This window comes from Temnothorax longispinosus, chromosome 1 (assembly GCF_030848805.1).
Source record: "Temnothorax longispinosus isolate EJ_2023e chromosome 1, Tlon_JGU_v1, whole genome shotgun sequence".
Lineage (NCBI taxonomy): Eukaryota > Metazoa > Arthropoda > Insecta > Hymenoptera > Formicidae > Temnothorax > Temnothorax longispinosus.
This window is the reverse complement of record NC_092358.1, coordinates 2,199,981-2,227,974: the sequence shown is the minus strand read 5'-3', so window position 1 is coordinate 2,227,974 and position 27,994 is coordinate 2,199,981. Positions and strand designations below refer to the sequence as shown.

At 39.3% G+C, this 27,994-nt stretch overlaps 3 protein-coding genes across 7 annotated transcripts; 2 read left to right on the top strand and 1 right to left on the bottom strand.

Moving 5' to 3' along the window:
- Positions 1 to 26: 26 nt before the first annotated feature.
- On the bottom strand, positions 27 to 19,923 carry Yki (Transcriptional coactivator yki). 5 transcript variants are annotated; one of them, XM_071784408.1, is made up of 8 exons: positions 18,940 to 19,922; positions 17,481 to 18,773; positions 5,315 to 5,523; positions 4,591 to 4,778; positions 4,316 to 4,496; positions 4,059 to 4,118; positions 3,907 to 3,992; positions 27 to 3,816 (listed from the first exon to the last, which is right to left on the bottom strand). In XM_071784408.1, exons 2-8 carry the CDS (start codon positions 18,152 to 18,154, stop codon positions 3,721 to 3,723), a joined length of 1,494 nt encoding a protein of 497 aa, XP_071640509.1. In that variant the 5' UTR covers positions 18,155 to 18,773; positions 18,940 to 19,922; the 3' UTR covers positions 27 to 3,720. The 5 variants fall into 5 exon arrangements, with proteins under 5 accessions (XP_071640509.1, XP_071640589.1, XP_071640666.1 ...); XM_071784488.1 differs by having other exon boundaries at positions 19,541 to 19,922; XM_071784565.1 differs by having other exon boundaries at positions 27 to 2,254; positions 17,481 to 19,922.
- A 1,151-nt stretch (positions 19,924 to 21,074) lies between these two features.
- Positions 21,075 to 23,568, top strand: Spindly (spindle apparatus coiled-coil protein 1 spindly). The gene is made up of 6 exons (XM_071784288.1): positions 21,075 to 21,451; positions 21,778 to 22,066; positions 22,132 to 22,261; positions 22,340 to 22,649; positions 22,824 to 22,980; positions 23,072 to 23,568. The coding sequence occupies exons 1-6, from the start codon at positions 21,183 to 21,185 to the stop codon at positions 23,438 to 23,440; spliced, it is 1,524 nt and encodes a 507-aa protein (XP_071640389.1). The 5' UTR covers positions 21,075 to 21,182; the 3' UTR covers positions 23,441 to 23,568.
- A 153-nt stretch (positions 23,569 to 23,721) lies between these two features.
- LOC139816941 (uncharacterized) lies at positions 23,722 to 26,419 on the top strand. Its single transcript, XM_071784788.1, has 4 exons — positions 23,722 to 24,130; positions 24,579 to 25,434; positions 25,564 to 25,986; positions 26,086 to 26,419. Exons 1-4 carry the CDS (start codon positions 24,026 to 24,028, stop codon positions 26,115 to 26,117), a joined length of 1,416 nt encoding a protein of 471 aa, XP_071640889.1. The 5' UTR covers positions 23,722 to 24,025; the 3' UTR covers positions 26,118 to 26,419.
- Positions 26,420 to 27,994: the final 1,575 nt, after the last annotated feature.

Here is a 27,994-nt window from a genome sequence, read left to right as displayed (position 1 = left end):
AAGGGTAACAAATACTACTACGTGGATACGTAAGTAAATAATATTTATTGTTATCGTTATTGCTAAGGCACTTGTTATCGATATAAAAATGTATCTCACAAATTACATTGCCAATGAGCATATTTAAATACTGACATTAAACAACTAATTGCTTTTGTGTATAATCTCAGATATTATCGAGGCGAATGCGCAGCCTAAGCGGGGAGTTCTCGATCTAAAAATCTATCTTACGCATCAGCGTGGATCGCAGAACTTATTGTGTTTTCGTCTCGAAAACGTGAAGGCACTTACGTAAGTTTCCGCGTCGCAACGCTCCCCAAAACGTAATCTACACTGAGTTTAGACTAAAAGCAAGATACAATATGGTAAATATTAATCGTTAAATTGTAATTAAAATAATACATCAAACGCGCTTGATTTGCATGACGTTCCTGGAAGACTGTCGGATCGACACCTCGTGACACCGAGAAACGCTACCGATTTCGACGGTAACGCCGATCGGGAAAGGGACGTCGCCGTAAATTCATGTGGCACAGCGAAATCGAATAAAACAAAACTAAAAGGCAGCTGAATAAAATTGGAATTTTGAGATAGGATAAAGCGAATAAAAAGGAGAAACTCAAAACTGAATAAAACTGAAAACGCGTATCCTTAATCCGGCTGTTAAAAATGGCATTAAAAATGTCTCGAATACAATCAATCGTAGGATGATCGAACTTATATATGTAAAATAAGAAAAATCACGTTCTCACACCGAGCTCGACGTGCGACGTCCCGCCTTCCAGAGTGTCGGCCCCAAAAAAAATACAGCGAATGACACAAATGTCAAATCAACGTTTACACGATCGCCCGTACTTTTTACTATTTTAAAAGAAAAGAAAAAAAATCAAGTGGTCGAAGATTCGACATTCGCACGGCCAACCAGTTGAATTAAAGAGACATCAACGCAGGAGCGTGCGAATAACGAAAATTTCTCTCGTTTCTCCGAGGCTTTTCCCGGCGGCGGGGAAAGGCGGGAGAGCCAATATTACAAAAAGTTTTACATGATAAGATTGTCGATGTCCTTAATATACAAAAAGGTGAGAAATTTACGTAACTATTTCGATCTCGTAGCAAGCGCGCCTATATTAAGGTAATACAAAATATTAATCTAATATTCATATTCAATGGACACATTTCATGTAAATTTCCATTGTTTATGAATTTAATTATATATTATTCAATTACGTAATTTTTTATTTACGTAATTTATTTACGTAATTTATTTTTATTACGTATCAATCAAGATGGATATTGTCACTTGTTAAGTGATGAAAATAGTTGCGTAAATTTCTTTCCATATATTCTCAGCTGCCTCTAATTGCATACACACGTTATCTTCTTTATCGGAAACGTTATGATTTCCGATAATAAATAGGCCGTGAGTTAATCCTCGATAACGAAAAAGTTCAATGTTAGCGGCCTCTTTTCTTTCGCACCACTCCAGTACCCTTCGCTAGAGACATGAAGGGCGAAAATCCTTATAGATAAAAAATATATAGATAAATCTATAAATACCAGATATTGTTCTCGCTCTGGTAATCTTCGTTACATAATTGTATGATAGTATAAAACGCATATGAGAATTTTACAATCTAACAGCATTTCTCGAAAAATATCAATATAATTGCAATTTGTAACAAGAGTATAGACTTTACATATAAAAAAAATATATATATTCTCATTTTGCATTTATCCACGGCAGAAATATTCAGCCGACAATCTAAAACGTTGCTCACTTTTAATAACTACTTCACATAATGTTTTATATGGACGGTTAATGCAGCAAAAAACGATGAGTAAAGTTGTCACATTAATTGATTATAAAGACAAGGCACTCTGCTTTAAAGCATATCGTTCGTAAAAAATTATACTAGAAACAGGATCGCAGACAATATATATGTTTCCAACATATGTATGCCAATACATATATGTATACATATATATATATACATATACATATCATCGGGATATGTATATGTATATATATATATCCCGCGACTTAAAAGGCTGATTGAACATTATACAATTCCGTATGTCATATTCGAAATATTGATAAACATTTATGAATCTACTGTATTAAAAACTCTTCGATCTTCGTCCAGTAAACATTACTATTGCTCCGCAACTTCGAAGATCGATGATCTTCGAGATAGTAATACGATGACGAACTTGGTCAGAATTCACAATTTAAAACCCCAGGTTGCCACCATATCTATAATTTAAACTATAATGTATTAGTATCTCTCTCAAGAATTAAAGAGCCAATTATAGCAAATAATTTTCAAATAATAATTATAGCAAATAATAATTTACTATAATTGATAACATTTGTAATAATAACAATTTTCAATTACATGCACCCAAGATAAGAATAGCACCATATCCCTCGCGCGAAAACATGCAGCAAATCGGTTCGCGTTAGAAAACTTGAAATTTTTTATAATCCATTCATAGACCGGTACTCATATAGCATCTTTAAGATCGTCTTAAGTAATGTCTTAAGATGCTAATATGGTCATTGGTTGGATGGGTTGGATGGAGTCTTAAGACTGTCTTTGACCAGACTTAAGACGAGCTTAAATATATCTGACTATGAATACCGGCCATAATTTCTTTATATTAGCTTTTACAACTAAATCGCATTCTGCGTGCAAAAACCACATAAAGATACAATTACAAACTGGGAGCATAAATATTGTACGATCTCTTGATACCATCATATGCAACAAAAATCAATGATCTGACAAGGCGCGATCGTCAAAGTTCAACGAATATGAATACGGAATAGAAATTTTCGTTGCATATATAAAATATAATATTGTTTAACAAAGAAAGAAATAAAGGAAAAAATGAAGGACTGGAGATATTGACATTTAAAGCAAGTTCGCATATAGTCTTTCACTTCTTCCTTCTTTCTTTCCTTTCCTCAGACGGCATATAATAAGATATAAAAATCCTTCTATTTGGATTTTCACAAGAGAAATGCGGTACCACGATATATTACAAAGTTACATTGAATGTGTAATTTGACTATTTCTATCACAAGAAAATATTTTTTTTTCATTCAAAATTTCTTCTAACATGTAAGCGAAGCTTCAGAATAATCTTTCATTTGATAGGCGAATTTTCCATTAAGCTATCCAATAACTTCCAAAATATAAACTTACATTTACTACGACATGTTTATACCTACTTACATGCGCATATGAACACACGTTTAAATTTATTAGAGTTTTAGAATGTCTAGGATAACTTAATGATAAAATCATTACATATCGAGCAAAAATGGGTTTATCTCCTGATAATTTCATCATATCACTCCTTATAAAAAGTTTGAGATAAAAAAATAAATATTTCAACGATAATTGTTATCGTGTTGTCGTGGTAATGCATCCTCGCAAAAATCCAAATAGAAAAAAACAAAGAAAAAAATAGGTGTTTAGGTTTGAAGTAGAGACTTAATCCTATCCTTATAGTCTAGTATAGTCTAACCCACAGTACAGAATTATGAAAAAGTAGATTGCATCATTAATTGAAAACATTAAAAACGACGCTGATCAATGTTGCAATTAATTGACCACAGGTTAATATCTAGATTTGGATAAAGTTTCCACTTCAAGAACCTGAATACCTATCCTTTTAAATAGGCCGACATCCGCCGCAGTATCACTTCTAATCCTATAGCCAAGTCAGCACGTTCTCCGGCTTGGTTGTGTTAGGATTTATGAGTGACTGCACGTCGTCCAAAATATCGGTGCTGAACTCCTCGTTCAGCTGAAACAGTAACAATTGTGGATACAAAAGACCGTATTCAACAAGTTTTAACTAGGCTTGCAACAATTACCGACATGTCAGAGAACCTACCTGAAGTGACGGCAAGAGATCGTCTGTCGAATCGATATTATCACTCAAGGTCGAGAGATCCGGCGTGTCCATCGGCGCACCCCCGTCTGAAAAAGAATTCATCGAATTCAAAGTATGACTAAACAAAATGTGATATTGTGACAAATACGTACTTATGTATTTATGGCTTCGGTATAATCGTTTCGTAAGATCATTCAACGCACAGTGCCTTTCTGCAATCGGAACAATTGCGCAAAACAATTATTCATAAATCGAAAATTGACTTAATGGCACAGCAAAGCAAGCGAAAACATTCTCTTTAGCCTAGAGTCTCATAAGCGTGATGGTGGCGATGGATTTTGAAAATGTTGCGTAAAAAAAAGGCTTGATAATCCGAAAAAATCGAGATTTTCGAACGGGCCGCTCTTACCACTCGTGCCGTCCATGTTTTCGTCTATGTTGAGGAAGTCATCGGAGGCCTGAGGTATGGAATATGCAGAACCGAGTCCTAGGCCACTGTCAGCACTCTCCTGGCGCGCATGTTGCTCGTTAATACCCGATAGAAACGGATCCATGGCGACGTCCGTGGTGCTCTGTCGCATCATCTCTTGCTGCAACGATGGAAAAGACGCGTGAATATTGAGCATTACAAATGTCACGCGATTAAGTCTCTAGATCGAAGAGCGAACGAGTCAAGATGCTAACCTGGCGCATGATTTCCTGCTGCCGCTGTTTCAAGCGTTCACGTTCCATCTGTAACGACTGAAGACGAATCTTTTGCTGGCAGGCTGCCTGTAGACTCTGATTACTTTGGATGCCGCCGGTAGGTTGCTGCAGTTGCCAGTTCTGTGGCAGCATCGCACCAGACGCTGGAGTTCTTTGGAGATGTGATGCTGAAGGAACGATTGCTTATACGATTATTCGATAAGAAATGAACATTAGTTAACGATCGAGAAGTGTTGATAAAAGTAATTCACACTGTGGTTAGTCGAAAAAGGTTTCTCACCAAGTGAAACAAATCTTTCAACCTTTGCCAAAAGTCTCGTAAAACTGTCGAGCTTTAATAGTATCTAGAGACACCATTTTTTCGATTTTTATTCGGAAACTCTGGAACGTTACGTATTCATAATTTAATTACATTTAAATCTGAATACTCATAAACCAGAAATAAACTAGAGAAATAATTAAATTCCTAGTCTCCGCACGAAAGCTGAAAGGTTGCAGGCAATCCCAATATTACGTAATAACGAAAATTTGAGAGATGCAAAGCAGCAGAAAGATTTGAATCGTACCGATCCGGTTTGATGATTGAACAGTGAGGGATTTTTTAATTTTTGGATAAATATTTAGATTCGAAGAGCTCCATTCTATGTCTCGTTCACTCTGGGCAGCACTTATAAGGGAAGCAGGAATTCAATTCAATACTTACGGATTCGCGGATCGAACCAGGAGGTGGTACGAGTCTGATGATTGATGAAATAGATCTCGCCCTCGGCTGTACGCGCCTGTTCCCATCCATCGGGCAGTGGACCGAGCGGGTTGGATTTGCTGCTCTCGACTGCCGCGGCTACCGCGGCCACACTCGCGGCTGCGGCCGTTTTCCGCGGATCCTCCCATGTCGTGGTGCGTGTCAGGTGGCTGGAAAAAAAGTCCGATGTCAGCAGGATAGTAAAAGGATAGGTGAAACTTTAAAAGAGATTTATGGAAAGATCAAGATTTTCAATCTCTGAATCTCGAATAGCAACAAGAATTTAGATTTCGAATGAGATTACGACTTTAAATAGATCTATTTGTATAGAATTCGATTCCACAACCTTTGATCAGTTCTTTGCTTAGGTACTCTTTGATGCATTTCATCGCCATAGGACGTTAAACAAACGAATAAATAAATGTAAAAAATTTTAAGTAAATAAATCCTAAACAAATATAAAAGTATGTATTATTATTACTAACTTGATAAGTTTTCCTTTACGGAAAAATACTACTGTAAGAAAGACTACTGCAGTTGCCAAATAAAAGAAGTACACGAAACTATAAGTAAATATTACATTTTGTTTGCTTTTTTTCACAACTACAGTATCTTTTTCCATATAAGGTTGTATCTATATTGATTGAAACATGGAATCCGAAAAGATGGTATAAAGATTAAGCTTCGTCATTATACAATATTGAATACATATATGTATATGTGTATAATACATATCTCTAATATGTACAATCTGTGATATAGATATAGTCTTCTTCAATTCTGCTATGAAAAAAATCATCATATAGAATACATAATTTATCCGAAGGAATCCATTCGAAATTCTTCTTGCATGATTCTTTTCTCCACAAAACTAACGATATAAAACTAACGGTGATGCGAGATAAACGATCGGTCCAGGTGAAAATATATTTATCCGACGAATTGTGCCTCCGTCAGGATGCGATCGTGCGAAATTTGGCTTCCGTTCGATGTCACATCGAACACTTTAATGCTCGCTCAAGCCTGCTCGATCCGCGGAAACTGAATACGCGGCGCGGCACGTACAGTTATCCACATATAGTAGGCGCGTGCTAAAAATACTCCCATTCAAAAGACCGAGGCGAAGCAGCGAGACGACGTGGGCTAGAGCGTAGGTTTTAACGCCCGAAATAAAGGCGATCTTTTAATCTTATATACCGATCTTTTATTGTACGGAAAACGCCCGCGATAATTCCCAGATTGTCTACAAACTGCGTCGCATACAGTTCGGATTAATTGAAAGTGAGGAGATTAGTCTTTTTACGTGCTTCATCGCAGAGTTGAGTAGATTTGCGAATATCAAACAGCAAACAGTCCCACCATCCTTATTGAGAGGAATAATTCTTTTTCATTTGTACGAAAACGCAGAATACGTCTGTTAGGAATAAATATTGCATTATTTGAAATGGAAGCGATTTATTAATAATTCACGCAATATCTCCCGTATCTTTTAATCAGCAGGTATATCCTATAGCAGCCTCGAATGCGACTTTGCTTCCAGACCGTTTATTGATAACTTATCATTCAATTCTTAATCAAATAAGTCTTGTATTCTGATGATTTCATAATTTTTTGTCATATTTTGTGTTCAAATAAAACTGTTTTTCTTTTCTTACTCTATCGGGTTTCGAGATTAGGTGAACGTGAACGAACATGACTTATAAAGCACTCGTCGCCGCAACGGCGGATTTCGCCGCGCCATAGTCCGGACGACGGCAAAGGAACTGGAGGAAGTCTGTTTTGCACAGCACGCGCATGTGACGTCATTGCGCGATTATATTTCTGCACCTACACGCCGGATCACAGTGCCACAGACGTACCTGGCGTGACACGTACCTGCCTTGCAACGGGCACGCGTTTGTAAACACCACGGCCCAACACACTCGTTCGGGTCGATTTGTTAATCAGATCGAAGCTATTTCGATGGTACATACTTACAAGCTTATAGCGTTATTTTTAGGATAAATAAGACTGAAATTGGAATCAATTTTTCAAACAAAACCATCGAAGCTCTTATAGCGAATAGTTCATTCATTATAATCACTGTCTGTGTCTAATCATAGAATATTCATATCCTAATTTCTTTTTATAAAAATATATTTTATTTTATGAAAGAACCGCGTACCCTTTATCCTCTCTCTCTCTCTCTTCCCTTCCTCGTGCTATTCAATATAAAACATAACGTTCCGTTCATAATACCTGGCGATATTACTCCAGAAATTGAAAACAGCGAAAAGCTGAACACCCTGTACAACGACGGCGCAATTGCGCCTCGCACCCTGACCGTGCTTCTATGAGCGTGGTTCTCTGTCGCTTTCCGCCGCTCTCGGTTAGAGACGGTTGGCCGCTGTCCAATAAGAGGAGCGGAATTGCGCCGCGCCGCCCCCCCACGCTTGTTACGGGCCGCTAGAAGCACCGTGGAGGGGATGAGAGCGCCGGCGGGGGGAGGTAGGGAGGGGCGTTAAGCGACCGAGAGAGCCGAGAGAGCGCTAGCGCGTTGGAGAATTATAAGAGGCTTCTGTGGTGTGGTGTGGTGTGCGCGCGAGCACACAGCACACGAACTCTACACTCTACGCGGTGTATTTTTACTCCGGACATCACGGCGCCGGACAACTCGTAAATAGACACTCTCGTATGGACGCTCACCGCTGCTCTCTGCTCTCTTTCGCCGGTTCCCGCCGGCTCTCGCAGAATCCTTGCACCCTACCGTCTTCCCTCTTTTCTCCCTTTACCGCTAAAATGTCCGCGATCTCACCCTCTTCGCCCTTTTTGTGAGAAACGGTCACTGCGATCCACCGCGGTCCAAAGACCCAAAACTCCTAATGCTCTAACGATACAACTTCGCTGTCGTTGACCCCAGAATTTTTGCACGAATCGGCCGACGAAAGATCGGGTATCAGATTGTTTGGGACGTTCTTCGTTGTTATTGGGCAGTCCCTGGTTTAAATCCTCGTAAAATTCACAATCCCTCATCACAAGAGATCTCACAATGCACAGATCCTCGGATTATACATAGGGATTTAAGCTTACAATAGGTCAGTTCTATGGGCGATCGCTTTCGGAAAGGTTTCAATAAATAGTCAATTAAAAGTTGCTCCCGAGTGAGTCTTAATTGCAGTTTCGAATGTTTTGCATTTGGATTTTTGTTTGCGCAATGCTGAAAAAAAAACAAGTTAAATAAAAGTACAAGCAGTTTACGCGCGGATAGAAAAGTGCAGTCAGAGTTGACGATGCTTCGCAAAGACAGATTACTTATATCGACTACGAATTATCAATACGAATTGTATTGACATTAATTAGTTTCGGACAATTTAATCTTCAACGATAACACGATAGATTAATCAAACGTTTACTTTGAAGGCGACATAAGATAAGTCTTGCAAGATACGTTAGTTGAAATATCATTTCAATTTGTGCCAATATGTAATTATACATGTAATATATATATATATATATATATATATATTGCTTGTACTTCAAAAATTTAATTTATGCTCCTTTCTTAAACGATTACTATAAGAAAATTGTGCAAAATTAAGAGAAATCCTAAAGAATCGAAAATAAAGCAATTCCTTAGGAAAAATGAGGAATATTTATTCTCTTTTATATTAAAAAAAATGTTTACAAAATTTAAAATTGATATTTAAAATCTTAAGCTAATTTTTAAAAAATAATTTATGAAAAATTGTTTTGCAAGTAAAGTAAGCTTTATAATAAGATGCTCATATGGTAATATACAAATCTCGTGCACTTAAAAACGTATTTTAACTGCGAATTACAAGTTGGCGAGATTCATCTCGTAGAATACATTGCTAAGATTAGGATTAACGGAACAACATACGCGATGCGATTAAGATGTCACACGCGATATTTACGATGCTACTCTACGGAAGCACTAGCGGTACGTAAAATTTAGCGATAAAAGCATGACTCCCTCTCGACCCCATCCAGATTCACATTCCCGGATAACTATTTCCCGTTTATCTGCACGTGAAATCGCTAATGTCGCGGCGCCTTACGTTCACGAAAATGAGTAACGCGTGTTGGAACTTCACGCTTTTAGTTAATGGGATCCTTATGGGAGGATGATAATAAACGAGCTGCACGTGGAGATCGTCGAGTTAAGTGCTCGCTTGATTAGTGTTATAATAAAAGCATTTCTCACAATCGCGATATATGCGCGACATTCCTGTATTATCCTATATTAACAATCAACATCCAATTTTTCAGAACTGTTCATTATAGATTTTAATAAACAATATATTTTTAACATACCGAGTTTATTATATACCTATCCCAATTTTATTGAAATAGATAAATTGAAAATTTATACATTTATTAAGACAAATTATTATTAAACTAAATTTATTTAAAATTCTTTCATTACTTTAACTTTATTAGAAATATAAATATAACGAGATATGTATACGTCTTTTTCCGTCTCGAATTTATGTCTAAATATCGCAAACAAATACATAAAATGTAGCGTTCACAGCCAGAGAGGTAGAATGTTTTTGTCCGTTTCTCCATACGCCGAGCAAATTTCACGCAACGCGCGTTGCTCACGTCGCCTTGAACTTTCGATACGTTCGCCCTGTACTCTCGACGATCTGTCCTCGTATCTGGCATTCACATTTGTCGTCTAAGCTCTCTCGCGTACAGGTGTGTCGGGGTCTTTAGCCTCGGTGCAGCGCGGCGCGGCGCGACGATGTTTCTGCCAACGATGGCGCATCATGACGCCGTCAACGATAGATTTTGCTCGAAAACTCTATTGTCATTCAAATAATTTATTGTCGAGAGAGAACCGTCTTCGAACTGATCAAAAAATTCATGATTTGATGAAAATATTATTTAATTTGCGTCCCGTATTAATTTCTTCTATCTTATCCCGACATTTTGTTATGTTTCAGCACGGCTTTGTTAATATATCATGCATTTATTGTATTTCTTTATAGCGCGCTTTTGCAATTTCACACCGCCGCATTCTCGTATCGCGAGCAAAAGTGCGGATGCACTGAAACTAGCAAGATATACGTCCGCTGGCTGGTTGACTCGACCTTGCAACAGGTCTGATGTCGCGTATTACTTTCACCAAACAAAACGTGCGGAAATATCCGGGTAAATAAATGCACCTCTATGATTTGTGACAATAAACACGTCAGTTGTACGCGAACCCTAACGAATTTTCCATTTTTGAAGCGATCCCAAAAATGATCCCAGACTAATGGCACTGCTTAAAAGGTCCCGCTTTTACTGGCGATTTAGAGTTAGACAATGTAGCTTCTAAACATTTTCAACGGTTCGCAAGGCCAAGATAAATGCAAAAGCCGTCTTTCCTTAATCAGTCCGTTATTTTCCAAGCTCTCCTGAACAATCGACCGACCGAGGTATTGCGTATTCCACTCCGATAAGACGTGACTCGACCGTAACTGCTTCGTAAATCGGCGCGAACGTCGGGAAACCTTGAAACGAACGCTCGCGCGCGTCTCCTGCCTGACGAAAGACGAGCATCGCGATAAGAACGCGCTCGAGTGCTAATTAAGAATCATTGTCTCACCTATGTCCAACAAAATGATCAAGAAGGAAACTTCCACTGGCGTCGTTAGTTATGAATCTTTGGGAGGGACTTTGAAAACTAAAAAAAATACAATTGAAAAAAATACATAAATAAAAAGTTAAAAAAGTATACAGTTTAAAGTTTAGGGTTTTCAGGTAACATGTGTAAACATTACTTTAATTTACTCAAAATTATTATTGTGTATATATTGAGAGGACGCGTCGTCCCCCTCACCAACAGTGCCCGTAAAACCTCTGATTTCGCAATATTTAAATATTCTGTATAATTGTTTGAGATACAATAAATTTTTTTATAAAAGAGTATTCTTAAAAAATACCAATTCCTAAAATTATATTCTATAATATTTCAATCAAGTATCGTCGAGGCTATATATGTATATATAAAAAGATGCACGTTTAATTGCGACGTGTTAAAATTGCATTACAAGCAATTGCTATCGCGCATTTAAATTCCCCAATAGTTAGGTCATATTAAAAAGGATATTTTCGTATGTCAGTCGGATTGTTTAAGGTTTGCTTTCACTGATTAGTTTTCATCGTAGTTTAACGTATTACCATTACCTGCTGTAGATGCTATTGAGATTCGAACATTATATTACGTACAGAGAAAATAAATTTAGATAATCAAGTAAATGATTTACGTTAATAAACTCAGTAAAAGTCATTTTCCATAATTATCAATAGATTTCGATTGATTCCGTACGGAAAGTTTTGTCGCTTTTGCGTACTTACGAAGCGTGCAGCTGTGTTATTTTCCATTTAACGAACATGACACGAGCGCACACACACTTCAAACTCAAAATTAATGTTTTCGAATGTCCTCGACATGTTGACTCACGCGTCAAATATGTTCTTTTCTCTGAGAGATGATATCGAACGAATTTTTATCCATTTAACGTGTTTAATCCGCTTATACTTATGTGTTTTCCTTTCGTAGCACTGCATAGCACACTTTTTAAAATTTAAGAATAGATTTCTTCGTAATGTCCTGCAAGTCGATCAACAGGTACGAAAAAGCAGTACTATGCGATTTTCGCGAAGTGTTTGTCGCAGTAACGCCAGGAAATTGAGGAGAATACGTAGAAGTTGAATTGTTTGTCTGGACGCGTAATAGGAAAAAAAAGATGGATGTTTTCTTCGCGCATACGGAACGCAAGTGATACCGAAATGGAGAATCGAGTTTTTACAAGAGAGTCGGATACCTTCTCTTTTTCGTAAATACAAAAATGCGACAAACAAAGGGTTTAAAATATACGAAATGCTTTCTCTCTAATAAGGATGCGCGGATATTAAATACCTACGCAGCGGCGTGCGATTCGAAATCATCCGACAAACGCTCGGCACATTCGCGGTTGAAATCACGTTTCAATTATGCAAATTAGATTCTAATAAGCCTCAGCGCTGGACAAGATCCAAAAGCTTGGAACGGTTCGACGGTAATTGGACAAACGTGTGTGGAAAGGAAGAATGAAGAAAGGTCAGCGAGTCAGTGAGTAAGTCTTCATGGAAAATGTTCAGTGTACGGAAAAAAATTAGTATAACATTACATTTAGAGCGTTAAACTAATTTTTTCTTATTGAGAGCTTCAATTTGCCAACATTTTTTTTTAAGTGACATTTAAAAAAAATGTTGGCAAACTGAAGCTCTCAATAAGAAAAAATTAGTTTAATGCTCTAAATGTAATATTATACTAATTTTTTCCGTTTAAATGACATTTAAAAAAAATGTTGGTAAATTAAAGCTCTCAATAAGTAACATAGAAGTTCCAAAGCCAATCCTTAGAAAAATAAGCCTTTTAAAAGAGTAATTTTGGAAATAATTATTTTTCTTATCTTATTATATTTTTAAATAATACTTAAATAACGTTTTCTGCCGAAGACGGGACCGAAGAAATACTCGTGTTTCTCAATGATTTTGCAATAATATCACGATGATGAGAATAGATGCACTTGTTGCAGAAATACGAATATGCCGCATGCATATTTTTACCTAATTTATATATTCTTACGTGTCGTCTTTCTGTTCGTTTTTTTTTCGATCTACACTGGCAAGAATGATCGACTTCAAGACCAAGGATGTAGAACAATACGATAACGGCACTTAATATAAAGTATGGATAGTGCAAATATCACATAATACTTTAAACCTGATTAGACATGTCAACGAAAAATATAAAAGCAAACAGCTAAAGCGTCAATTATAATTAGCGAAATATATATAATATATATTATACGAAATATATATATATACTGAAAATAAGAGAAATAAGAGAAAAAAAGAGGCAAGATCGGACAAGCTCGCAAGAATTTTCCGTAAGAGTATGTAACGAAATATATAATGAAGACCTCCAGATATATTATACATATGTATAACAGTAATCGTCGTTGTTTACATGATAGATATGGCTGCATTGTTAGAGAGAACGAAAAGAGACGGTCTTCACGCGGTCATTACCGCATAATGCAGCGAGCGTGCAACTCGCTCCGCTGCACCTTGCATCGCGCTTTACCGACGAGCTCACGCTCGCTGAGCCTCGTATTACGCCTATCGAAAAAAAAACCGAGCTCTCTGCACTCGGCTTCTGTAAAATTCGCCAACGTTTTTCGTAGAAAAAATGGAGTGCGCGTTTGACTCCAAAAAACTGAACTTTGACGAGAAAAGAAAAAGAAGAAAGAGAGCACGTTCACGTTCTTTCCAGCACGTTTTCAGATTAGTTGCGTTAGGAAACAGCACGTGCGGAGGAATGCGAAAGGACTAATTTACTTTGACGTATATTGCAAAAAAAAAAAAAGATGCGCGTGACTTCTCGCTTCTGACATCACAATTTAATGTGGCTGCGGCGTAAAGAGCCTCGGTGTAAGTCCCCCGATAAGAGTAAAAATAGATGTAGACGCGATATCGGCAATGTTTGCCGATAGCGAAATAAATAATTAATCGTCGGCGATTAAAGTGCGATAAAGCCGGCTTCCTTCCTTTCGTGAGCCTTTGTGTTCTACTTCCCGTATTGGGAATGAGGAGGCGAACAGGAGGAAGGTACTTTCAATTCGCGCATAAATTAGCGCAGGAAAAACTGGTGGCGTAACACGCGGTAGAACTTTGACGTAATGCGCACCGAAGAACCTTCTCATTTCCTCTATGCAAATTATTCGTTTTCCAATAATCTGTTCTCCAATAATCCGTATTCTAACATCATCCATTTTCTAACAATTTTTTAATAATAATTTACGCGGCATGCTTTTGCGAATTCATTAATTTGCAAAAATATACTTTCGCTGAACGAAAATTTACCGTTTTTCAATCTTCTCGCGAAATTGATTAAAGAACGTAATATTTATCCAACGTATTTAAAAACGAGTGTCCTCGTAAAAATGACTGACTCATTTAACTCATTTGATCATTTCTCATTGATCATCCTTGCGATAATGTATCAGCAAATTTCGATAAGGAAAGATACACGCAAAAAAACGCAGCGCGTAATTAGAGCACAATTAATCCATTAGCTTCGCTTTCCCTCAAATTGCTTTGTGTCTCAATGATAAACTGCCTATGGTCAATAAGCTTTACCGTGTTCGTGGCGCTATCTAAAATAAACATATCGTTATGTAATAACACGAAATAAACCATTTCGAAATTTCCTTCTGACCCTACAGGTAAAGAGATTAACACGAACTTTGGTCCAATTGACAGAACTCGTGAAAAAAGCAAATAAAAGGGGACGAGAAAACCGAAATTAAAAATAACGTCTTACAAAAAGATCAAAGATATGCCGCTTTTTATACCATCGTTTCGCTACCAAGTGTGCTACGAAATGTTCCCCCCTTTTTTTTCTTTCTTCGAAGAAAACTGTATTAGCTTGCAGTTTTATGGGCACGGTGGAAATGTAGATGTTCTTTGAAAGAAGCACGTCCTTTTACAATTTTTCAATATCAGGTAGAAAACGAGGTGTGTATGCGCCGATGAAACAGAAATGATTGACCAGGTAAGATTTTTCTGAATGAGAAGGTCAGGTAAAGGGACTATCTCTCCTCCTGGTAATCTTGAACATGTTTCTACAAGTTACATGAAAAGAAGTGCAGCATGTACAAATATTTACAGAAAATTTCAAAAGCTGACGCAATTTAAACAGTTTAATTTATATATATAAAAATCTGAACTTTATGAAAGTTAAATGAATAATGAAGGTATTCTGTCAAATTTCAAATCGCTGTTTTAAGTAGTAAATTATCAATTAAATTAACGAATCAATAATGAGCGTACATATATAACATTCTAGAACTTCGGCATCTTAACTTTAATGATGCATTTTCCGATAAATTTAAAATCAATCTTTTTCTTTAAAGGGGCAAAATACCTAGAGAAAAAATAATCTCACAATTAATAATATAAAATATCAAGCACAAAGATAAAAAGTGATGAAGTGATAAAAGTGAAAAGTATGAAGTTTTTCAAAGTAAATATGCAAAGATCATATGATATTTATTTCTTTATTTAACAACTTTTCTGACATACCTATACTATTTTTATTTAAATAAAAAAAACGTAATTATAATAACAAATGAAAAGAGATATGCAATCTATGCAAATCTGTGAATGTAAATGTAGAAATATAAATGTTTTATCATTTAAATCTTTATTTAAAGATATATATAATTTAACAGCCGACAGAAAAAGACGTGTCTAGACAATCAAAAGTAGAAACGTGTTCCGTAGAATTTCGCCAATTTCAGAGGTAAAAGGTGATGTCCGTGAAGATAATCCCATGATTTAAAATAGCGTGTCGACCACGGTAGTCTGGGTGGATAAGAGGGGGATTATTGGAATAGGGAAGGGACGCGAAGCGAGGTACAAGTTACGGAGTTTCTCACGACAGGTGACACGTGAGGACCCGGCAGTCACGGCAGTGCAGGTGGATCAGGTTGGGAAGCGGAGATGCGTGGTGGGAGGCCCAGGCATGCCACCAGAGGCATCCGACAGCCGAGAGAGAGAGAGAGAGAGAGAGAGAGAGAGAGAGAGAGAGAGACTATATCTCAGAGGTGAACCTAAAGGGTCCCCTTCTCGGGCCCTGTCTTATAGCGCCTGGAAATAATCACCGCGTTATGAGATATAGGCAATCTGCAATGTTACTTTCAACGGCAGATTTTCCAATAAATTCACCTCTTCTTAAGGAAAAAAATATCCCGGCAATATATAGTTTCCGAGATACCAACGAAATGCTTGCGAAAGGGATTGTTCGTGAGCTTCAGAACAAGTATAGCTGATAGAATTCTTATTTTTCAATTAATTCAAATTAATTTTGCATTAAGAGAATTTTAGTCGAAAGATTTTAGTTACAAAAGGTTTGCGACGTGTTGAAAAGTATAAAATTATATGAAGAAAAATTAAGTATTTTCGCTAAGAGGTAGTCGAGTAAAAATGTTAATCAAAGAAAAAAAAAGACACACTGTGTGCTGTCTTTATTTTATCACAAGTTTACTCTTTTTCTAGAAACTTTTCTCTGATTCTCTCCAATCGTCTGTCAATAAAAAATATATAGGACAAATCGTAACGTATACCGCGCTGTTTACTCGTACCACTTATTCTCCAAAATTCTTAAAATTCCTGCATCAATAATGACGTCGTTCATTTACCCCAATATGCTAATTAGCGCATTCACGTTTGGCAGTGTACGCTGCATGACCGAGTGCCGTGACGTCCCTGCTCGGTTCCGAGGGCAAGGGACGTTGGCAGCAACGAAGAGGAGGCTTCAACGGAGAGACCGAGGACGCGTCTTTCTTTCCCGTCGCCGACTCCCCGGGGCCCCCCTCACTCCCAAGCGTGATGAGAAACGGCGGGGGTCTCGGCGAAGGCGCAGCGAGAAAGGCGAGACAGAGAGAAGACGAGCAAGCCGGCGGCGCGACGAGACGATTTCGGGATTGAGATACGTGAGACTTCGGTTCGACAAAAGGTATCATTATCGGTGGCGACGTGTCGCAAAACAATCGTCGTCTAATGGACCTCGGCAACGCGCACCCGACTGGAAATTTTCCTAATCTTAGTCTTAGGAGAACAAAAGATTCTACCTGTTCGGTGTACATGGCGTCCCTGACCAAAACTACCTGTTGCCATCCCAAAGGGGTGGCACCTATTGTTAGAAGAATGACGAGCGAGTTTGAGACCCTCTCTGTACACATATAATGCATTTTCCGTCTGTACTTTTATGCGAAGGTAGATTAGGCTGACGACAAATCCGTTTGAGTGCATTGGTTTTTTTTTTTTTTTTTTTTTTTTGTTAAGCAACCTTAAGCTACGACCCTAAGAATATTTGTTCGAAGAGAAGAGGAAAAAGGTGAGATAAAGGGAGGACGCATTTTCAGGAAAGGGTTTCGTAGAATCGTATGCTGTCTCCCTATCTGCTTTTTCCTCATTCTCTTCGACCGTCTTGAATCATGTAATAACAAGGGGGAGTAACAACGCGGTGACAGTGGTGACACACGCGACTGCTGGCCGCGGGCCGCGGGGAGTCTGCACTTACTTGAGGAAGTAGATCTGGCCCTCGGGGGTGCGCGCCTGCTCCCATCCGTGTGGCAGCGGGCCCAGGTCGTCGACCGTGCTGATGACGTCGTAGCTGCGCTGCTTCTGATGATGGTGGTGACGCGCGTGCGGCTGCGGCGCGTGTTGCGCCGCCTGCTGTGCCGACGCGTACGTCTGCTGGAGGGAGGCCGGGCTGCTGTGTGCGCGGGGATGCGAAACGGTGAGGTTGGCCGCGGCGGCCACCGCGGCGGCGGCCGCGAGCGCGCTCGCGGTGCCGTTGCTGCCGCCGCCGGTGCCGGCGCCCGCGTTGCCGCTGCCGGTACCCGCGGCACCCGCGGCGTTACCGCTGCCGCCGCCGCCGCCGGTGTTGTTGCCGTTGCCGTTCGCGCCTCCGTTAGGCGCACCGGCGCCGTTCGGCGTCACCGCGACGCCGAACGCCGAATCCGCGGAGTTCTCGCGCGAGTGCGAGATCGACGGGCTCTTGCTGCCGGTGGACGGCGGATTGAAGAAGGAATCCGGCAGATTGCGCATGCGCAGCGGCACCTGCAGCGGCCGCTTCGAGTCCGGCTTCAGGACGGTGTCGAAGAGCGCCTGGAGATCGGACTCGGAATTCTGGTCGACCCTGACGACGGGATTGCTCTTGGACAACTGGTCCACGTCTTGATTCAGCGCCATTTTGGATCACAAAACGCTCTCGCGGCTCGGCTCGCACGCTCTCTTCTCTCCTATGTCCTACGCCCCGTCGCGCTCGCGCGGTCCTCCTCGTCTGCCTTTCCCCCGTCCGTATCAGCGGCTCCTCGTCGCACCTTCTGCGCCTTTCTCGTACCTATGCGTATCCGCGCGACACGGCAGCTCTATCTCGTCCTCCGTCGGCTCCGTCTTCCTCCCGCGGCGTACTCCTACGATCGTCTCATTCCCGCGGAATCACCGTGCCCTCGTCCACCTGTGCGTTTCGTCGCGACGGAGTAATAAAACAATCGGTACGACGTCGTCTCGTCGTCGTTGCCGCCGCCGTTGCCGCTGTCGGGCACCAGCAGCGTTCCCCCGCGATACCGATGGGGATAATCCCTCGCCGCCCTCCACCACGCCGACCGTCTCCACACTGCGGCTCCACTCGATCGCTTCCCGATCTCCCCCGTGCGCGTCGTTACGGCTGGCTCGCACCGTTCGAGACTGCGAGACTCGAGCGAGCTCTTCTCTCGATCCCACCTCTCCGACGCGACGGAACGGCTCGCCGCCCTACCTGCCTGCGTGGTTGGACTCGTGACGAGTGCGAGAGCACAGGAAACGAGACCTGAGAAAAAAGAGTGAGAGAAATGGAGAACGAGCGCGAGAGAGAGAGAGAGAGGGGGGGGTGAGGAGGGGAGCGCTCTCTCGATCCTCCAGAGATCCCGCCTAGCGCTTAAGCGCACGGCTGGTAGCGCTTCGCCTAGCGGTCGGAAGTCGGAACGATAACGCACGACGTTCCCTACTTCTCCGAGGTCGTCTATGCGCGAGAACGATCGAGGACGTTGATGTCCGTCTCTTCCAGGAAGTCCCCCTGAGAATAAACGCGGCGATGCACCACCACCACCACTGCTCGGGAGAGGAGTGTGGAGACGGAAGCTCCGGGGTCACTCTCGTCGTCTCCGCGCTCCACTGTTCCCCGATACGCCACTGCGGTGTTTAACGACGGCGGCCGCGACGGCGAGGAACATGATACGCAAAACGGGACTGTTCGGGATTATGGCACCGCGCGGATCCCGCGGACGCGGTCGCGCTCGCGATCGCGATCGCGGATGGTTCTCTCCGGCACCGAGAGTGAGAGCGAGAACGCCGATCGAGGGCCGTCGGGCGTTTCGCGAGAGAGGCACTTTCGAGGAAGTCGCGATCTGCACACGAGCGCGACCCGACACCCGACGCGTTGTCGCGTTAACGCGCGCGGCGGCACACCAGAGCACCAGCGCGAGCGGCGCGGGGAGCGCGGGGAAGCGCGAGGGAAGGAGGAGGAGGAGGAAGAGGAGAAGGAGGAAACACACACGGCCGACCCGACTCCCGAACTCCCGACTCTCGGCCTCTTACCGTCCCGGTCTCCGTGCGAGAACTGCTGCTCCGAGCTCCGAGGTGCCCCGTACGGCTCCGATACCTCTCTTCGTCTCTCGTCGCCTCTTGCGTTACGTTGACTCGGCCTGGCGGTGATCTGGCAACAACCTGCGCCGCACTAATGATGCCGCAGCTTTGGCAACTCCGCGCCCCGCCGCGAGCCTCCGGTCGGGAAAAAGCCGCGTGTCTCTCTCTCTCTCTTTCTCTTTCTTTCTCTCTTTCTCTTCCCCCTGTTCCCGCTGCGCGGTGTCGGATCTCGCCCCGAGCCCCGAAGCGCCGCGGCCGAGCCAACCCAAGCCAAGGCGAGTGGCGCGTCAGCCTGTTGCTCCTTCTTGGCGAGCCACTGGCTCCGAACTACTCCGAAGTAGTTGGCGCCGATGGTGGGGATGACTCGCCGGGGGAGAGAGAGAGGAGCAGGCGAATACTCAACGCGCGCGTCGACGCTATCACGTCGCTGCTCCGTCAACAGTTTTCCCTAAGGGCAGTCTCGATTAACTTTTAATCGACGATTAATTCAACCGGCAGAATTATTGTACTTAAAACTTTCTAAATATATAATTCGTTAGCCTAATTTAATTTTCGTTTTCATATGTTAAGCAAAAAAACGTTAATGATTCTATCCATTAACCAAATAGCACGATTATTTGATAAATTAATCGGTTAATCGAAATTTTAGGAATTTTTAGATATTTTTAATGGATTTTTACTCTTTCTCATACAAATACACATTCTCACTGCATTTCAACGAGAAAGCGACTTAAAACATAGAAAAATGAGCTCGATCAATTTTGGATACACGAAAATGAATTATTATCACGATACCAATATATAAGTAATAACGCGATGCGTTAACGATTCATAATTTTGACTGATATTCGTGTAAAATTTAAGCGAGATTTAAAATTTCGTGACAATCGTTTGAAATATATCGATCTGCGATTCTCGAAATATCGAAACGCTCGAACCAGTTGAAAAGTTTTATCAGGTATTAGAAATGGTCCAAGCGATGAGTAAACTTCAATTATTCTATGTTCATTTACGAATTCTGCGATATTGTGAAATATTCACTCGCATTTTTGTGCTCAAATAGCCACAATCATTGAAAATAGGCTTAAGAAGTAATTGAGCAGAGTGCAGAGTGAAGCGTCAGCGACGCGCATCGCCCAATAACAGCTCACTATCGAACGGAGCACAGCCAATCACGGTTCAGTTGCTTACCGTTTCCATTCTATAGCCAAAATGGCGTAACCAATCATTCGGCTCAACTTTCGTAGGCCTAATTCATAGCCGGCTTATATTCAAGATTATCTTAAGTTTGGTCAGAGGCAATCTTACGACTCTATCCAATTAACGAAATTACCGTATAGCATTTCAAAATTGTTTTTTCTTTTTATTTAACTTTTCTTTCCGATATGACTTTTCTCTCTCTTTCTAATCATTCATCTTTTTTTCTCTTTCTCTCTCTTGGTTATTTGTACAGAGATACGCAACACCGAAATCACCGAATCTATCTCTCTACATATCTATGCTCCAATCAATGAATGCAAACGTCACAGTAAACAAAATTTAAACCGTACCCGTCCGTACGATTGAGGGGAAGAAAGGAGTAACCACGTGCGAAATGGCCGAAATGTCGGAGTTGTACGGTGAGAGTGCGAATGATACGAAAATCGAAGAGCATCTGGAGGAGAGCTTGATAAGTCAGGATGACTATAAAAAACTGAAGCAAGAGAACGAGAGCTATCGGCAGGAGTTGCATGTTCTACGTATGAAGCTGGAGGCCAGCGATGCGGTCAGAAGAGATCTTGAAGAGTCCAACGAGGCTTTGGAGAAAAAGCTTACGCGATACATGACGATGGTAGACGCAACGCGAAAAGAGACAACCGAAAAGTAAGGGGACCATGGGATTTTCCTGTAAAAATTAATTAACCACCTGTACAAAGTGGAAACAAGCATTTGTTTCCGGAGCTTTTATAATTTTGACGCTTACAACTTGTATATAAAATCAACTGTTCGCCGTTCAATTATTATTTAGAAAAATAATGGCCCTTTTTGAATGCCTTTGATTGTATTAAATATTAAAAAGATGAATTTTAAATACTCTTACACATATACTCTTTTTTTATTCTTTTTATTTTTTCAACTAAAATTTTATTACATATTAATTACGTTAGCCTTAATGAAAAGAAACTACATATGTTGTCTTTATACATTAGGTACACAGCTGCTGAACAAGAATATGAAAATCAGATTGCTGATCTAGAAACAAACATAGGAAAATATAAGGAAATAATTAGGAAGATGCAGGATGAGCTGAGAAAATATGTGCTAAATGAAAAACCATGTCAGGAAGAACCTGCCACGGAAGAAACTTTAGTATCATATAAACAGAGTGTTGATAAATTAACTACGCTTCTCTGCACTGAACAAAACAATGTGAAGAAATTGAAGGAAAAACTTGCGAACCTGGAGGAACAGAATGAGGAGCTTAGCAATAATTATCAGGTAAAACGAGCTATGATTTGTATTTGTTGATTGTAACGCAAAGTTAATTAGTAATATCTTAACAGATGACGCTGGCGCAGCTTTTGAAAAAAGAGGAGGCATTGGAAAACGCACAGGAAACTGCTAGAGAATTAACGGCGAGTCTTAAGGAATTGGAACTGTCAAGAGTGACTCCTGCCAGCGATACGTGTAAAGGTAAAAATGATAATTAATAAATGAAAATGCAATATTTAATTGTTTATAGATTTTTCTAAAATTGTATAATGTTTCCAGGTAATTCCCTATTTGCCGAAGTCGAAGATCGCCGGCAACTGTTGTTGGATAAAATGAAAATGCTCACGAATAAGTATAATGAAGTAAAGCGAATGCTGAATACAAAAATGTCTGAAATCAAGCTTCTGAGGGCAGAGAAGAACGCCATGGCCAGAAAATGGGAAATTGATGTAATTGATACGTTGCAAGAGAACGCAGATCTTCTGAATCAGTACAAAAGAAGAATCTTCGAACTTGAGAACAAGCTGAAGTCTGAAATAATAAAAAATAATCAGATGGAAGAAATGCAATCCACAGATGACAGCTTTAAGTAAGGCTGCGTTCCGATATTTACTGCCAGCGTTGAAAATCTATATTTTATGCCACGCATACCGTAGATTTTCGATACTGGCAGTGAATATCGGAATGCGGCCTAAGAAAACATTTCTATTTAATAAATCTGGTTTAATGTATGATATATGTAACGGTAAGATGTATCTTTTAGTTACGCTCGATCATTGTTAGTCAAGAAGGGGAAAGAGATCATGGAGTTGAATGAAAAAATCGAGAGGCAAGCTATGCAGATACTAGTGCAAGAGGAAGCGAACCATAACATCTCGAGACAGCTTCGTTGTTGGCGATCGAAAGCAATGTCTTTGGAGGCGAGTATCCATCTCTGGAAGCAAAAAAGAGATCATATTTTGCTACTTGAGATTTTTTTTTAATAGAATCTCTTTTTTCTACCTTTTCTAGACTCAAATTCTGGCAATAAAAGCGCACTTGGAAGCGGAACAGACAAATGATGATAACAAAGCCCTCCTTGAAGCTATTGAGAGTTGCAAAATTTCTGGTAACGTGAATTTTGAAGAGACCAGTGGTGATTCAGGAATTACACCCGATATATTCATGCCGGAGAATAATACACATCAAGGAGATTCAACAAAGGTGACAAAGGAGCCGGTAGTAGGGGATTCCGCGAAAGAATTTGAAAGACCTGTTTGTGTACGTTTCGCTGACGATACTAAAGACGCCGAGAGTAAAGACGTCGAGAGTAAACCTTTGAAAAAACAAGCGAAACAACGCGACTATCCCGTTATATCCTACACTGAGAATGATACATGATGATTCAATTTCAAATGTACTTTTTGCTTAGAAATAGAATTATCGAAATAAAGGGGAACAATTATGTGTATAAGATTCAGATGTATTTTTTTAAGCAGTTTAATAAGAAATATACAAGTTATTGCTTTTCACGTGTTCAACATCGTGTTTTGCTCCATTACCTCTATCAGGTTTCTCTCTGCCTCTATCAATAGAGTTAAATCTGCCGCGAATTTCACTTTCTCTCGCTAGAGGACTCGCCTGTCGGCACAACTATCGACAGTCTACGTCGTCTACGAAGTACGTAGTACGTGCACGTTGGTACACGTAAATTTTTCTGCTGCATTCAAACCAGGCTTGCTCGGTTAGCTCCTTAGCTCCGCTTGTTGTTTGTCGGCGAAGAATCGTTTTCTCTTGAATTAGTCGGTGACAGCGAGAATTATCAGGACTGTGTCCTGCAAAAAGATTACGAAGCCACGTGACAGCGTCTGAATCGAGATCTTCACACTACACCGCGAGACACCAGTGACACAGCTTTATTATGTTGTCCGCAGCCCCGATTATATATGTGAGGCGATATAATTAAGGTGTTTGTAAAACTGCTGAATGATGGAGCACTCGAAGAGGGCCAGATCTGAGGAGTTGAAAATTCTCGAGCCGGTTTTAATAAAAACTGACACGAACGACTACATACGTATTGACAAAAACGAAGTAAGAAGACATAGCCTGCCTGAACAAGGCCTGTTCTTTTCAGCTGAACTTCTTGCGCACGGTTCATCTTTTATCTTTTTCTCTCCAACATGAAAATAAAAAGAGGAAAGATGAACCGTGCAGAAGTTCAGCCGAAAAGAACAGGCCTATGTCGATACCTAAAAAAATTCAATGCATACGATCAATGTGTGTAATAAATCGTGTATCTTTTAAACGCATGTCAAAGGCTACGGTCAACGTGACGCTACAAATGCTTCGAAGCATTCCTTTTCTCTTTTCTTTCAATGAAGAAAGAAAGAGAAGAAGAACGCTCCAAAGCATTTGTAGCGTCACTTTGATAGTAGCCAAAGATAGGTATCTTTACGACTTACTTTACGATGTTGTTTTGTAAGGCTTGTTGTCAAACATCTTGATTCTGCAGAATATAATTTTTTCTCTTTTTTTGCAGTTTAAAATTGGACGCGCAAGAGACAATGACGAGATTATATTGGATATCAGTATATCTAGAAGACACTGTGTCTTTAAATGTCGAGGCGATGACGAATGGACGATTACGGATGTAAGCTCTACCTCAACATTTGTCAACGACGTTGCCATTCGTCCCGGGATAGAACAAAAAATCTACCCTGGTGACAAGATACAATTTAGTCCCAATGAAATGTTCAAATATCAATTTACTTTTGCCGAAAGAGATCATTGTGCTAAGAAGCCGCGTATAGACGAAAAGATACTCGACACTGTTCTTGTAAAGCAGAAAACGTTTGCCGAAAATCAAGAATGCCAGAGGAAGGAGCTTAAAGATAAACTTGAAACAAAGCAAAAAGAGCACATCGAATTAAAGCAACAGCTCGAAGATCTGTTGACGCAACAAACCATGGCTAAAGACGACAAGGAGAATTTATTAAAACAAATTACGGCATTGGAAGATAAAATAAAGGCGTGTAATGCTCAGGAAGGACATTTGAATAGCATGTATTCTCAGTTATTGGAGAAGTTGGAGAACGAAAGGCTGCAGTTTGAAGTGAGGCTAAACGAGGAGAAGCAGAAGTGGCAAGAAGCGTTGGACATGAGCAAACAAGAAAAAGAGATGTTAGAGGTAAAAATGAGGGATCAAATGGAGAAATGGAGAGAGGAGCAGCAAGCAGAATGGAGAAGGATGATGGAGAACAAGGTAAAGGAAGAGAAAGATATTCAGGCCCAGTTATTGAACGAGAAGATCATGTTAGAAGCGAGATTGAAAGAAACGGAGAAAGCTTTAAAGGAACAGGAAGCAAAAGCAGAAACTTCGCAGACGATATTGAATGGTATGTTCTAATAAATACAAATTTTATACAAATACACAGATTGTTTTAGATAATGCTATTGTTTAATAACGTACTTTTTGATTTGACAATTTATCATTCGCTACTGAATCGTTGGTTTTTTTTTTTCAGCAAACACAAACGAAACTATCGCAAGTACATCAGAGTGTATATTTTTAAATTTGGATCAATACGAGGTTCCGGAATATGAAATAATAGATACGATAGATCTGACTGCGATAAGTCAAAATATTCTGGAGACTAATATTAAGGAAAACGTTCTTGGAAAAGTGAGCGACATTATGGATGAGCAGTTGACGTGTACCATATGCTCGGAATTATTTGTGAAAGCTTCGACATTAGGTTGCGCGCATACGTTCTGCAATCACTGCATAAAAACGTGGAATAAAAAACGGAGAGATTGTCCCGTCTGTAGGAAGCCAGTAGTATCGATGACCAGATCGTTAGTTTTAGATAATTTTATTGAGAGTATGATCGAAAATTTGCCCCCCGAACTTAAAAATAGGAGAAAGGAGATTATACAAGAAAGAGAAGGTAAAGGATCCTTTTAATTATAATAATATTTCATGCATTCACGGCACTCTTTGATTGACTGTATTTAATTTGTCTAATCTAAATGTACTTCTGTTTCAGTATTAGTTGCAGGAAAGAAGAAACGGTTTTAAGCGCGAGTTTGATGAAACGCAAGAAGACGGATACTATAACATTGTAATTTTTAATTTTTACGTTAATTATATATTAAGAAGAATATTTGTTATTGTCTAGTTAGTCGATAATCTGTACTGTGTGTTGGTGAAGTTTTGCTCTCTAAGTGCTCTCGAAAATTTTCAGGTCCTTTTATAAAATGAAATATTTAAAACATCTTTTTTGTATTTTGCCATTTAATTTGCATTGTCATATAATAGCTAAAGTATGCCGTTGTATGTGATTAATGAAATATTTTTATAAAACATTTTTCTACTTATTATCTTACGTTCTTATAATTTGTATAGATGGAGCGTGTACATCCATACATCCCTTTTCCTCTAACGATAACCGAAGTATCTAAAAAATACTTGTCAGAAGTCTTATCAGGCTCTAAAACCTGCTTCGAGTTACATATTCGTGTAATACAAAAAAAATCAATAAAAAGTTGCATAATTCAGAGAAAAATAAATTAATAGAGCATCTAATATATAAAAATAATATAATAATTCTTCGTCCTAGATTCTAAAAATTTTTGAAATCGGAATTTTAAAATTTTCACTGATAGTACCGCTTTTTTAACTAATTCTATTCTCTTTTTGCCATTTTTGAGAATTTAAATTTCTGCGGTTCACATAACCCTTTACTGCGCGGAAATATTTTTCACAATATTTCAATATGTCCTAAAACGTATAAAATACATACATTTTGTAAGTCTTTTTCAATTGCATCAATTGCACTTTATTATCTTTCTGTCAAAAGTCAAAACCCGAATATACATATCCAATTTCATTCTAAACACATAGAAGTGCAAGAAGGTACAGTTTCAATTTGGCGTTATGTCATTAGTGTGAGCCTCCGCATAAGACTTTCGTATGGTAATTAACGTAGTGTAACGAAACGTGGGTCAACGCACAAGAAACGTATCGGAGTATCAGAGTATCATGTATCAGAGTTTCCTGGATGGTAAAGATAGAGATTTTGATTATAGGTATATGTTACTAATCAATAAATATAATATAAAGAATCTATAAATATTTATAGACCCTTTTAGAATATTTTAATATAAATTTAATTAATTTATTATCAACATAATATTTTTATAATAAATTTATATGATTAAATACTAAAATATACGTATATCTCTTAATACACAAATATAATAGATAGAAATTAAATAATAATTTTTAAAATAAATTTAAATTAAAGATATTTATACCATATGTATTGTTTTACAATTTCTGATAACAACTATAAAAGTAATGGAAAGCTATGATATTTCTCAGAAATTTAAATACAACAGTTACTTTATATTATATACTTTTATTATTTGTTTTCAGCACTGTAGATGACAATGAAGCTTATGATAATGTAGAATTACGAAATCAAGATGAAGAAGAAAAGTATTTTGATTCTGAAGCCCCTGAAACCATTCTTACGTCTAATGAGTGCAATGATCAAAATGAATCTGAAGACGAGTTGGATATATATATGAGATCACTGAAGGTTAAATAATATTTTACACTTTACAATTGCCTCGCTTTTGTGTGTTGGCATTGATTCACAGTTTCGGTTTATTATTCACTACGAGCAGACTCCTACAAATGCACACTCTTTGGATAATCAGACATAGCCCTGCATACATTGGGTTACAATAAATATATTTGTACAAAAAAAGTGGTTGCATATTTGTTATAATACCACACCTCTTCCTTTCTTGCTCCATTTTATTTTATAATATAATATATAATTTTTATTTAAAAAATTAAATTATAAAATTTTATAATATAAAATTCTTTTCATAATTTAAAGTTAAAAATAAATTGTTTAATAATTTATAAAAATTATTTCTAGTTTA